The 11,458-nt window shown below is 43.2% G+C and overlaps 1 protein-coding gene across 1 annotated transcript in view; it reads left to right on the forward strand.

Annotated features, from left to right (window-relative positions):
* The window catches only part of LOC135519423 (glypican-6-like), a 115,490-nt gene extending 104,033 nt beyond the window's left edge, over positions 1-11,457 (forward strand). The window contains exons 7-9 of the mRNA XM_064944638.1: positions 2,846-2,985; positions 8,410-8,585; positions 8,874-11,457. Coding sequence (XP_064800710.1) covers positions 2,846-2,985; positions 8,410-8,585; positions 8,874-9,091 — 534 coding nt within the window. The 3' untranslated portion in view covers positions 9,092-11,457. The remainder of the gene's footprint in view (positions 1-2,845; positions 2,986-8,409; positions 8,586-8,873) is intronic.
* Position 11,458: the final 1 nt, after the last annotated feature.

Here is an 11,458-nt window from a genome sequence, read left to right on the forward strand (position 1 = left end):
GGGAGGTGACCAAGTACCCTTCTAGAAGGACAACATCTCTGCAGCACTCCACCAATCAGATCTTTATGGTAGAGTGGCCAGACGGAAACCACTCCTCAGTAAAAGACACATGACAGCCCACTTGGTGTTTGCCAAAAGACACCTAAAGGACTCTAAGACCATGAGAAATAAGATTATCTGGTCTGATGAAACCAAGATTAAACTCTTTGGCCTGAATGCCAAGCTTCACATCTGGAGGAAACCTGACACCATCCCTACGGTGAAGCATGGTGGTGGCAGCATCATGCTGTGGGGATGTTTTTCAGCGGCAGGTACTGTGAGACTAGTCAGGATCAAGGGAAAGATGAACAGAGCAAAGGACAGAGAGATCCTTGATGAAAACCTGCTCCAGAGCGCTCAGGACTTCAGACTGTGGCGAAGGTTCACCTTCAAACAGGACAACAACCCTAAACACACAGTCAAGAAAATGCAGGAGTGACAAATCTCTGAATATCCTTGAGTTGCCCAGCCAGAGCCCGGACTTGAACCCGATCTAACATCTCTGGAGAGACCTGAAAATAGCTGTGCAGCGACGGTCCCCATTCAACCTGACTAAGCTTAAGAGGATCTGCAGAGAAGAATGGAAGATACTCCCCAAATAAAGGGGGAGCTTGTAGCGTCATACCCAAGAAGACTTGAGGCTGTAATCGCTGCCAAAGGTGCTTCAACGAAATACTGGATTAAAGGTCTGAATACTTATGTGAATGTGATATTTCAGTGTTGTTGTAAGGGTTTTCCTCTGGTGAAGGAGAAGCGGACCAAAATGCAGCGTGGTGGTTATTCATGTTCTTTAATAAAGGAACTCGACATGAAATAACTAACAAAACAATAAAATGTGTGAAAACATAAACAGTCCTATCTGGTGAAAACACAGAGACAGGAACAATCACCCACAAACACACTGTCATGTCTTGTTATGTCTGTTCCTGTCCTTTCTCTTCACTCTGTCTCTCTCTGCTGGTCTTTTTAGGTTACCTTCTCTGTCTCTCATTCTTCAGCTGTTCTACATCTCCCCTAACTAGCTCATTCACTCTTTCTCACCTGTTCTCTCTTCCCCCTCTGATTAGGTCTCTATTTCTCTCTCTGTTCCTGCTACTTTCAGTGTCTGATTCTTGTTTGTGTTTTTGATGCCAGAAGCAAGCTGTCGTCTCGTTTGCTTCCACCTTGTCCTATCCTGTCGGAGTCTGCCTGGCAGGTGCATCCTGCACTATACTACGTTATTTTTGTTCCATTGTCAACGTTGGAAGAGGATTTATGCCATTCCTGTTTTTTTATTAAAGAACTCTGTTTTCTGTTAAAACCGCTTTTGGGTCTTCACTCAAGTACATAACACACACAGTGAAACCCAGGCTACCTAAATATGGTTCCCAATCAGAGACAATGACTAACACCTGCCTCTGATTGAGAACCATATCAGGCCAGACATAGAAATAGACAAACAAAACATCCAACATAGAATGCCCACTCAGATCACACCCTGACCAACCAAAACATAGAAACATACAAAGTAAACTATGGTCAGGGTGTGACAGTTGTTGTTTTTCTTTTAGCAAAAATGTCTATAATCCTGTTTTTGCTTTGTCATTATTGGGTATTGTGTGTAGATTGATGAAGGAAAAAAAAACAATTGAATCCATTTTAGAATAAGGATGTAACATAACAAAATGTGGATAACGGGAAGGGGTCTGAATACTTTCCGAATGCACTGTGCAAAAGCTCAAGCCCACATTTATTTCTCAAAGCTCTGTGAAGCAGACTGGCCAAAATGAATCTCTTGAATGTCCTTTTAAAACCATCCACCAACGAACAAAGCCACCCCTGCCTTCTCTAGCTGCACAGTACAATATGTTTTATTCCTCAGATTACAAGGTAATCAGGGGCCGCTATAAAGGAACGTATCGGAGTTGTGTCAGTCTAATCTCTGTATTTGTTGATGGTGAGATCACATGAATACGTATTTCCCAGTCCACCTTAGCTCATATGATGGTAGGTATATTATACAGAGTCCTATGGGCCTGGTCGAAAGTAGTGCACTACGTAGGGAATAGGATGCCATTTGCACCCAGTGTATCCCCAAAGAATTGAATCTTAGTGCAGTCAGTTGTGTGGTTTAGTGAAACATGGTCGGTGATGTTAGTGCACTGAGTGGTATCCTGGCCCCTCTGGGCAGCAGCATCAGAGCTGCTAACATGCTTTGGCATTCGTGTGACAGGATTAACACATCAAAAGCAGTGGCAGTGGCCTACAGCAGCGACCCCACTGTCAGTACTGCACCTTTCATGTTCAACTACAGGTTCACTACAATTTACCCTGCTGCTCATAGCATGACAAGGGGAGACAGATAAGGGGGACACTCTGACGTTATCAGGTTTCCCTTCAACTTCTGTGAACGACGTAAATCCAAACTTTTTAATACAACATCCAGGTTTATGGTGCAAGTTGCCAGGCATTTTGTGGTTGTGATGCGTGGTTGCTAGGTAAATGTGTCTTTGGAGGGCTCTGCTGGTCTGGACTTTTCTCCACATCAGCCTTCATCCCATTCGTCCTCTATAGGGGACAGCTTCATTGTCTCCTTGAGCCACGAGTGAAATTGATTTTTAAACGTGTATACACTCAGAATGTACATTCACAATTTGACCATTCTTTTAGTTGCAATATCTGTGTTCAATGTCTTGATAAAGTGTCAAGTGTACACTACAGTCTTTCTAGCTAAATGAAGTATCACCCGATGATGAGGTTATGGACCATTGAGTCTCATACCCAAGTCAATGCTGTCAATTGGTCTCCCTTTACTTCACATGCTCAGGTGATTGACATCAAGGAGAAACTGAAGCTGTTCAAGAAGTTGTGGTCCAACCTGCCTGAGGACATCTGCCAGCCACACAGGGTGACAGCAGGGAATGCCACCGATGACGACCAGTGTTGGAATGGGCACACCAGGGGCAGGTAAAACTGGACGACAGACATCTGTAGTTGCACCCAAACACAAGCTGCTTCTCCTGAACACTTAGGTAAACTAGCACTAAATGACTTTCATTATATGTCTGATCCCTGAATTAAGTACCTCTTTTATTATGTATTTTGCACTGACCCAAATACGACAACTAACTATTGGAGAGCCTTGACATTTCTGGCAGAGGCATGGCAAAACAAGTGGAAGACAAATTGCTGTGCACTCCAAAGTCCTCCGAGGAGTTGGGAAACATTAAAGCGTCTGAACCAAACTGAGCCTTCCCTGGAGAGGGCCTTTAATGTTTGTTTTCATTTGCTTTGATGTCTTTTTATAACCCGCAATGATGCCCCGTTGCTGGAACTAATTGCATTAGCAACCAAAATGTTTGACAATTGAAGTTAAATGCTGCTTTGTCCCAAAAGGGGAGACTAATAAACTACTGTTATTACAAAATCATAATCCAACTTCCACATGTGCATATTGACTACTTGCTGGGTGACTTCACTTGAATAATAATAGCATAGCTCATTTATGGTTCTCATTCAGTCATTCTGAATGTAATATTTTGTTGTTTCCTAAGTATATGCTAATTACATAGAGATTGCATTTATTCAACCATTGTGATTGTGTGTGTTTCAGAGGAGGTTGGTGGCACCTTAATTGGGGAGAACGGGCTCGTGGTAATGACTGGAGCGGTTTCCATGTGTTTGATGCCATTCCATTTTTTCTGTTCCAGCCATTATTGTGATCCGTCCTCCCCTCAGCAGCCTCCTGTTGTGTGTTTCCTACTGAACATATGTTTCCTGTCTTTCTTGATATGCCAGGTTGTCTGGTAGAAACATACTGCCTCTTACTGGTTAGCCCTCGTTTAACACCCAAAGGTTGAGATTGAAACTTAACTAAAGATTCCAAGGCAGGTGAGGCTGGTGGGAGGAGCTATAGGAGGACGGGCTCATTGTAATAGCTGGTATGGCATTTATGGAACGGTATTAAACACATCAAACATATGGAAACCACTTGTTTGACACCATTCCAAGTTTCGTTCCACTTACTGAGCAATATAACCGGTGATAGGTCTTGTGGGTATTCCAAGGATAAGAGATTGGCAGATAGATTTTTACGCTGGTAAAAAAATATTTTTGTAACAGCTCAATGTCTATTATTTGTGCGTTTAGCATTTCTTGTTTTGATGACCAAGAGGTCCTGATTTCAACTATGACTCGTACAAAAATTGTACTTCTTGGTGGGTTGGTGTGCTGCCAGACTGTTTCAGACTAGCACGGATAGGTGGATGTACTAAAAACAAAGTTAGTATTGGAGATTAAATATAACATAGCACAGCCCTTTGTGGGTGGCAGTGGCGACTGAGTTGTGAAAAAAAACAGAAAGTGACCTCTGTAACATTTTCCTGGGTGAAATATATTGTGGTGTGTAAACACATTCCGAGACATGTGCAGTTCAAGAGTTCACTCTACTCACCCTGGTGACCCCTAACAGACCTGTGCTATTCATGCCTGTCAGAAGGAAAGCAGGACAAAAATAACATGGTAGAGAGCTACTTGGAGGGTCCAGCCTTTGTGTCTGTCCTTTCTTATTCAACTGGTGGGTGCAGAGCCCACGGCCTGTTCTGGAGAATTCTGTGTAACAGACACAGCATGCAGGGAGGCCAGAACAGACTTTAAACCCTCTAGAGGCTAAGCCCTGTCTAATCTGGGGGAGGGGTTTTAAGCGAACATATGGAATTGTTTTAAGATGATCATACCAAGGACCATTTATCTCTTTGATTCAGAATTTTAAGATCCCTTAAGGTATTAAAATATATATATCAAACAATTATGAAACATTGAATTTGGTATTACTACTATTCGCCAAAAGAAACAGTAAAAAAAAATTGAAACAAAGTTTGTTCTGAATTGTCTGTTCTATACAGTGGGGCAAAAAATATTTAGTCAGCCACCAATTAGGCAAGTTCTCCCACTTAAAAATATGAGAGAGACCTGTAATTTTCATCATTTGTACACTTCAACTATGACAGACAAAATGAGGGAAAAAATCCAGAGAATCACATTGTAGGATTTTTAATGAATTTATTTGCAAATTATGGTGGAAAATAAGTATCTGGTCACCTTCAAACACGCAAGATTTCTGGCTCTCACAGACCTGTAACTTCTTCTTTAAGAGGCTCCTCTGTCCTCCACTCGTTACCTGTATTAATTGCACCTGTTTGAGCTTGTTGTCAGTATAAAAGACACCTGTCCACAACCTCAAACAGTCACACTCCAAACTCCACTATGGCCAAGACCAAAGAGCTGTCAAAGGACACCAGAAACAAATTTGTAGACCTGCACCAGGCTGGGAAGAATGAATCTGCAATAGGTAAGCAGCTTGGTTTGAAGAAATCAACTGTGAGAGCAATTATTAGGAAATGGAAGACATACAAGACCACTGATACAAGCCTGTTTGAAGTTTGCTAGAAAGCTTTTGGATGATCCAGAAGAAGATTGGGAGAATGTCATATGGTCAGATGAAACCAAAATATAACTTTTTGGTAAAAACTTAACTTGTCGTGTTTGGAGGACACAGAATGCTGAGTTGCATCCGAAGAACACCATGCCTACTGTGAAGCATGGGGGTGGAAACATCATGCTTTGGGGCTGTTTTTCTGCAAAGGGACCAGGATGACTGATCCGTGTAAAGGAAAGAATGAATGGGGCCATGTATCGTGAAATTTTGAGTGAAAACCTCCTTCCATCAGCAAGGGCATTGAAGATGAAACGTGGCTGGGTCTTTCAGCATGACAATGATCCCAAACACACCCCGCCCGGGCAACGAAGGAGTGGCTTCGTAAGAAGCATTTCAAGGTCCTGGAGTGGCCTAGCCAGTCTCCAGATCTCAACCCCATAGAAAATCTTTGGAGAGAGTTGAAAGTCCGTGTGGCCCAGCAACAGCCCCAAAACATCACTGCTCTAGAGGAGATCTGCATGGAGGAATGGGCCAAAATACCAGCAACAGTGTGTGAAAACCTGGTGAAGACTTTCAGAAAACGTTTGACCTCTGTCATTGCCAACAAAGAGTATATAACAAAGTATTGAGATAAACTTTTGTTATTGACCAAATACTTGTTTTCCACCATAATTTGCAAATAAATTCATTAAAAATCCTACAATGAGATTTTCTGGATTTTTTTTAAATTTTGTCTGTCATAGTTGAAGTGTACCTATGATGAAAATTACAGGCCTCTCTCATCTTTTTAAGTGGGAGAACTTGCACAATTGGTGGCTGACTAAATACTTTTTTTGCCCCACTGTATTTGAGAGATATACGAAAGATCAGGAACCTATTTGTATGTATTTTACATGTATTTAACCCCTTATTTCATATATACTGTACTTCCATTTATTTTTTTAACTGGTACTGGGAACCTTCAGAGGACATATTAGCCCAAACCGTTCAGATGTTATAGACAGAAGTTAGCAGAAGAGGCTGTACTGACTTTCAGACGAGTCTTGTGATGCCGATTGCCAAACCGTTCGGACACTATAGACGTTTTTATGAGAAGATCCCTTTTTCTGGATGTCTCATGGCCTGACTGTCAAGTGTGCTCTCTCTCTGTCCTTTAGGTCACCAGGTTGCTCGTTATGGGGCACACCTGTCACCATCGTTATGCGCAGCTGTGCATCATCAATCAAATGTTTTATAATAATCAGGCCAGGTAGTCCTAAGGCATGGTCCTAGTGCTCAGGTCCTCTGAGAGAAAGAAAGAAAAGAGAGAATTAGAGAGAGCATACTTCAATCCACACAGGACACCGGATAAGACAGGAGAAATACTCCAGATACAACAGACTGACCCTAGCCCCACGACACAAACTATTGCTGCATAAATACTGGAGGCTGAGATAGGAGGGGTCGGGAGACACTGTGGCCCCGTCCGACGATACCCCCAGACAGGGACAAACAGACAGGATATAACCCCACCCACTTTGCCAAGCACAGCCCCCACACCACTAGAGGGATATCTTCAACCACCAACTTACCATCCTGAGACAAGGCCGAGTATAGCCCACAAAGATCTCCACCACGGCACAACCCAAGGGGGGGCGCCAACCCGTACAGGAAGATCACGTCAGTAACTCAACCCACTCAAGTGACGCACCCCTCCTAGGGACGGCATGGAAGAGCACCAGTAAGCCAGTGACTCAGCCCCTGTAATAGGGTTAGAGGCAGAGCACCCCAGTGGAGATAGGTGAACCGGCAAGGCAGAGACAGCAAGGGTGGTTCGTTGCTCCAGTGCCTTTCCGTTCACCTTCACACTCCTGGGCCAGACTACACTCAATCATAGGACCTACTGAAGAGATGAGTCTTCAATAAAGACTTAAAGGTTGAGACCGAGTCAGCGTCTCTCACATGGGTAGGCAGACTATTGGAGCTCTATAGGAGAAAGCCCTGCCTCCAGCTGTTTGCTTAGAAATTCTAGGGACAGTAAGGAGGCCTGATTCTTGTGACCTTAGCGTACGTGTAGGTATGTACGGCAGGACCAAATCGGAAAGATAGGTAGGAGCAAGCCCATGTAATGCTTTGTAGGCTAGCAGTAAAACCTTAATCAGCCCTTGCGTTAACAGGAAGCCAGTGTAGAGAGGCTGGCACTGGAGTAATATGATCACATTGGTTGGTTCTAGTCAAGATTCTAGCAGCCGTGTTTAGCACTAACTGAAGTTTATTTAGTTCTTTATCCGGGTGGCCGGAAAATAGAGCATTGCAGTAGTCTAACCGAGAAGTGGCAAAAGCCTGGATACATTTTTCTGCATCATCAGACTCACCTGGACTCCATCACTTCCTTGATTACTTTCCCTATATGTCCCTCCCTTTTGTTCCTTCCCCAGGCGTTATTGTTTCTGTTCCTGTGTCATGTCTGTGCGTTGTTCGTGTTTCTTATTTTGTATTATGTTGTGATTATTTAAACACTCACTCCCTGAACCCGACTCTCAGCGCACATCGTTACACTGACAAACAGCTCTAGCTCTGCCACCTTTCCCCACAGATGCAGAAGGCTGATTTCGCTGGGTTGAGACGCAGCCCATGCAAAAAAATATCTCTAGCTTAAACAGATGGATTTTGATGGGGATTTTTGTGTTATGTAAATTTGACTTCCGCGGGGCTGCGGAAATTGTAGGCTAAGGGTTAATGAGGCTGTCGAGTGTCATTAACCGCTCTGGCATTACTCTCATTCACCCCAGTGAGTTGCTCCAATGTTACACATGAAATGTTCTGCTAATTGCCTAATGAATTGGTTTCTCTCAGTGTGCTTAAGACATGACTTCTATAAAAAAACAGTTCCAAGGGATTTCAGTGGTAACTATGGTAACTCTCTTTTTAGTACATATGAAATGAAGTCATCTTCTTTTTGTCCTGCCTGGCAGGTATTTCCCAGAGGTTATGAAAGACGGATTGACCAATCAGGTGAATAACCCGGAGGTGGGCGTGGACATCACCAGGCCTGACACGTTCATTCGCCAGCAGATCATGGCTCTGAGAGTGATGACAAACAAGTTAAAAAATGCCTACAATGGCAATGATATCTACTTTCAAGACTCAAGTAAGTAACTCCACACATTTTTTAAAATAAATATTACATTGTTAAGAAATACTGTAGCTATACAGTTTTTCCCAGTATACCTACCGCACAAGTATTGGATTTTTTGTTTTTTGTTTTTATACTTCACATTTTCATGTTCAAAAAATGCAGCAATTATTTCTAAATTCATGTGATCACTTCAATGTTGAAAGTGTATTTTATACCAATAGTCCTCTCTCTGTCAGTTACTTCCTCTGTATATTTATTGACTGCTTACCGTGCCCTCTATGTTCCTGTGCTGTTGTCCAGGTGATGAGGGCAGTGGCTCAGGCAGTGGCAGCGGCTGCACGGAGGCCTGCGTCACTGAGTTTGACTTTGCCAGCACCGAGGCACCGGTGGTGGGAGCGGACCGGAGCGGGAGCGGCCCGGTGGAGGATTCAGCAGCAGCCACACACCCTGCCCCCTCAGCAGCCCTGCTGGCCAGCCTGGCCCTCTCAGTCCTGGCACTGCACAGGCTATGGAGATAATGCTGGGGGAACTCACCCAACGTGGACAGAAGGATCTCTCTCTACGGTGTGTTTTTCTACTCAAGCAGACTGGAGCTACAGTCAAGCAGACAGTATTCAGGCAGCCTTGGCCTCTCGGATAGGTAGAGGGGTCTTCTCTGCTCTGGAGACAGCAGTCATGCATCCTGGATCCCCCTTCCTCCTCCTAAAGTGTCTGGTCATTGGTGCCATCCTTAGGCAGGACTTCACATGACTCCCGTCACTCCAAAATAGAAACAGATGATCCACCGTCAAACATTGTTCAAGAAGCCCAAAGGAATTACTTTTTTCTGGCATAAGGCAGATGTTATTAGGTCTCCATGAGAAAAAGTAATTGTACTTTTGGTCTATTTTTTTTATGCTATATAAGATGATTATGTTGTACCACTGTGAGATTGTGGAGAGGGTGCACCAAGAGGTGATCAGAAGATAGAACTAGAACATGTCTACTATGGTGTAAGGTGATCTCAGCTGGCAGGTATTTTACTTGTTGACAGGTCAGCAGTGCATTTCTTCATTCATAAAACACACCCAAATTCCCCAAAATCACAGAAAAATACCATAGATACAGAATGGCTTTCACATTAATTGTTGATTTCGTCCTTGGTTCTTCTGCTTTAAATATTATTGAATATTTTTCTACATTGACAGAAATACATACATATGATACATATGAAACATGTTTAATGTTAATCAGGTAAAATATTGTACAACTCAAACACTATATATACAAAAGTATGTGAACATCCCTTCAAATTAGTGGATTTGGCTGTTTCAGCCACATCCGTCGCTGACAGGTGTATAAAATCGAGCACACCGCCATGCAATCTCCATAGACAAACATTGGCAGTAGAATGGCCTTAATGAAGAGCTCAGTTTGTCAAATTTCTGCCCTGCTAGAGCTGCCTCGGTCAACTGTAAGTTCTGTGACTGTGAAGTGGAATCGTCTAGAAGCAACAACCGCTCAGCCGTGAAGTGTTAGGCCACACAAGTACAGAGAACGGGACAGCTGACTGCTGAAGCGCATAGCACGTAAAAATCATCTGTCCACAGTTGCAGCTCTCACTACCGAGTTCCAAACTGCCTCTGGAAGCAATATTAGCTCAAGAACTGTTAGTCGGGAGCTTCATGAAGTGGGTTTCCATGTCCGAGCAGCCACACACAAGACTAAGATCACCATACTCAATACTAAGCGTTGGCTGGAGCAGTGTAAAGCCCACCCCTCATTGGACTCTGGAGCAGTGGAAACGCGTTCTCTGGAGTGATGAATCACGCTTCACAATCTGGCAGTTCGGCAGACAGATCTGGGTTTGGCAGATGCCAGTAGAACGCTACCTGCCCAAATGCATAGTGCCCACTGTAAAGTTTGGTGGAGGATAAATATTGGTCTGGGGCAGTTTTTCATGGTTCTGGCTAGGCCCCTTAGTTCCAGTGAAGAGAAATATTAAACCTACAGCATACAATGACATTCTAGGCGATTCTGTGCTTCCGTCTTTATGACAACAGTTTGGGGAAGGCCCTTTCCTGTTCAGCATGTCAATGCCCCCGTGCACAAAGCAAAGTTCTTACAGAAATGGTTTGTCGAGATCGGTGTGGAAGAGCTTGACTGTCCTGCACAGGGTCCTCAACCCTATCGAACTCCTTTGGGATGAATTGGTGAAATAAATCAAATAAACATTGGAACGCCGACTGCAAACCAGATCTAATCGCCCACCATCAGTGCCCGACCTCACTAATGCTCTTGTGACTGAATGGAAGCAAAGGGGGGACCAACTCCATATTAAAGCCCGGAGATGTTGAGATGTTTGACAAGCAGGTGTCCACATACTTTTGGCCACGTAGTCTATCTAATATAAGTTTATACCATTTACTGCATTCTGTTGTTTTGAGTGCAGATGTTATCATACCACAAAGAACCTCATCAGAATGATTGCTTTAAGTTATGTTATATGGCGTTATCCACTATGTCCGATTTTCCCATAATTGTGGAGAATAAGAGAATGTCCAACCATTTAGAAACGATCGGTCTGCATTTATTGGTATGAGGTTATTGAAAGTTTACATAATTCTTTCCCCTTATATTTTTTTTTATATCCTCAGATATTAACCTTTACCTGATAACTCAGGATTGAGATGTTTTTAATGTTAATTCAACTTGTTTTGAACTGCACACTTAATAACTTCATAAGCATATGTTCATCTCGTGTTTTCACTACCTGCAATGTGATGTCTAACTTCCCATCTGTCATTATGAAGGAACATTTAGATACAGTAAGACACCATGTTCTAACAGTTCTAGCAAGCACTTCTCATGAACTCAACTGAGGCCCTCAGATTTCAAGATTTCCA

The sequence above is a fragment of the Oncorhynchus masou genome, chromosome 29, assembly GCF_036934945.1.
Source record: "Oncorhynchus masou masou isolate Uvic2021 chromosome 29, UVic_Omas_1.1, whole genome shotgun sequence".
Classification (NCBI taxonomy): domain Eukaryota; kingdom Metazoa; phylum Chordata; class Actinopteri; order Salmoniformes; family Salmonidae; genus Oncorhynchus; species Oncorhynchus masou.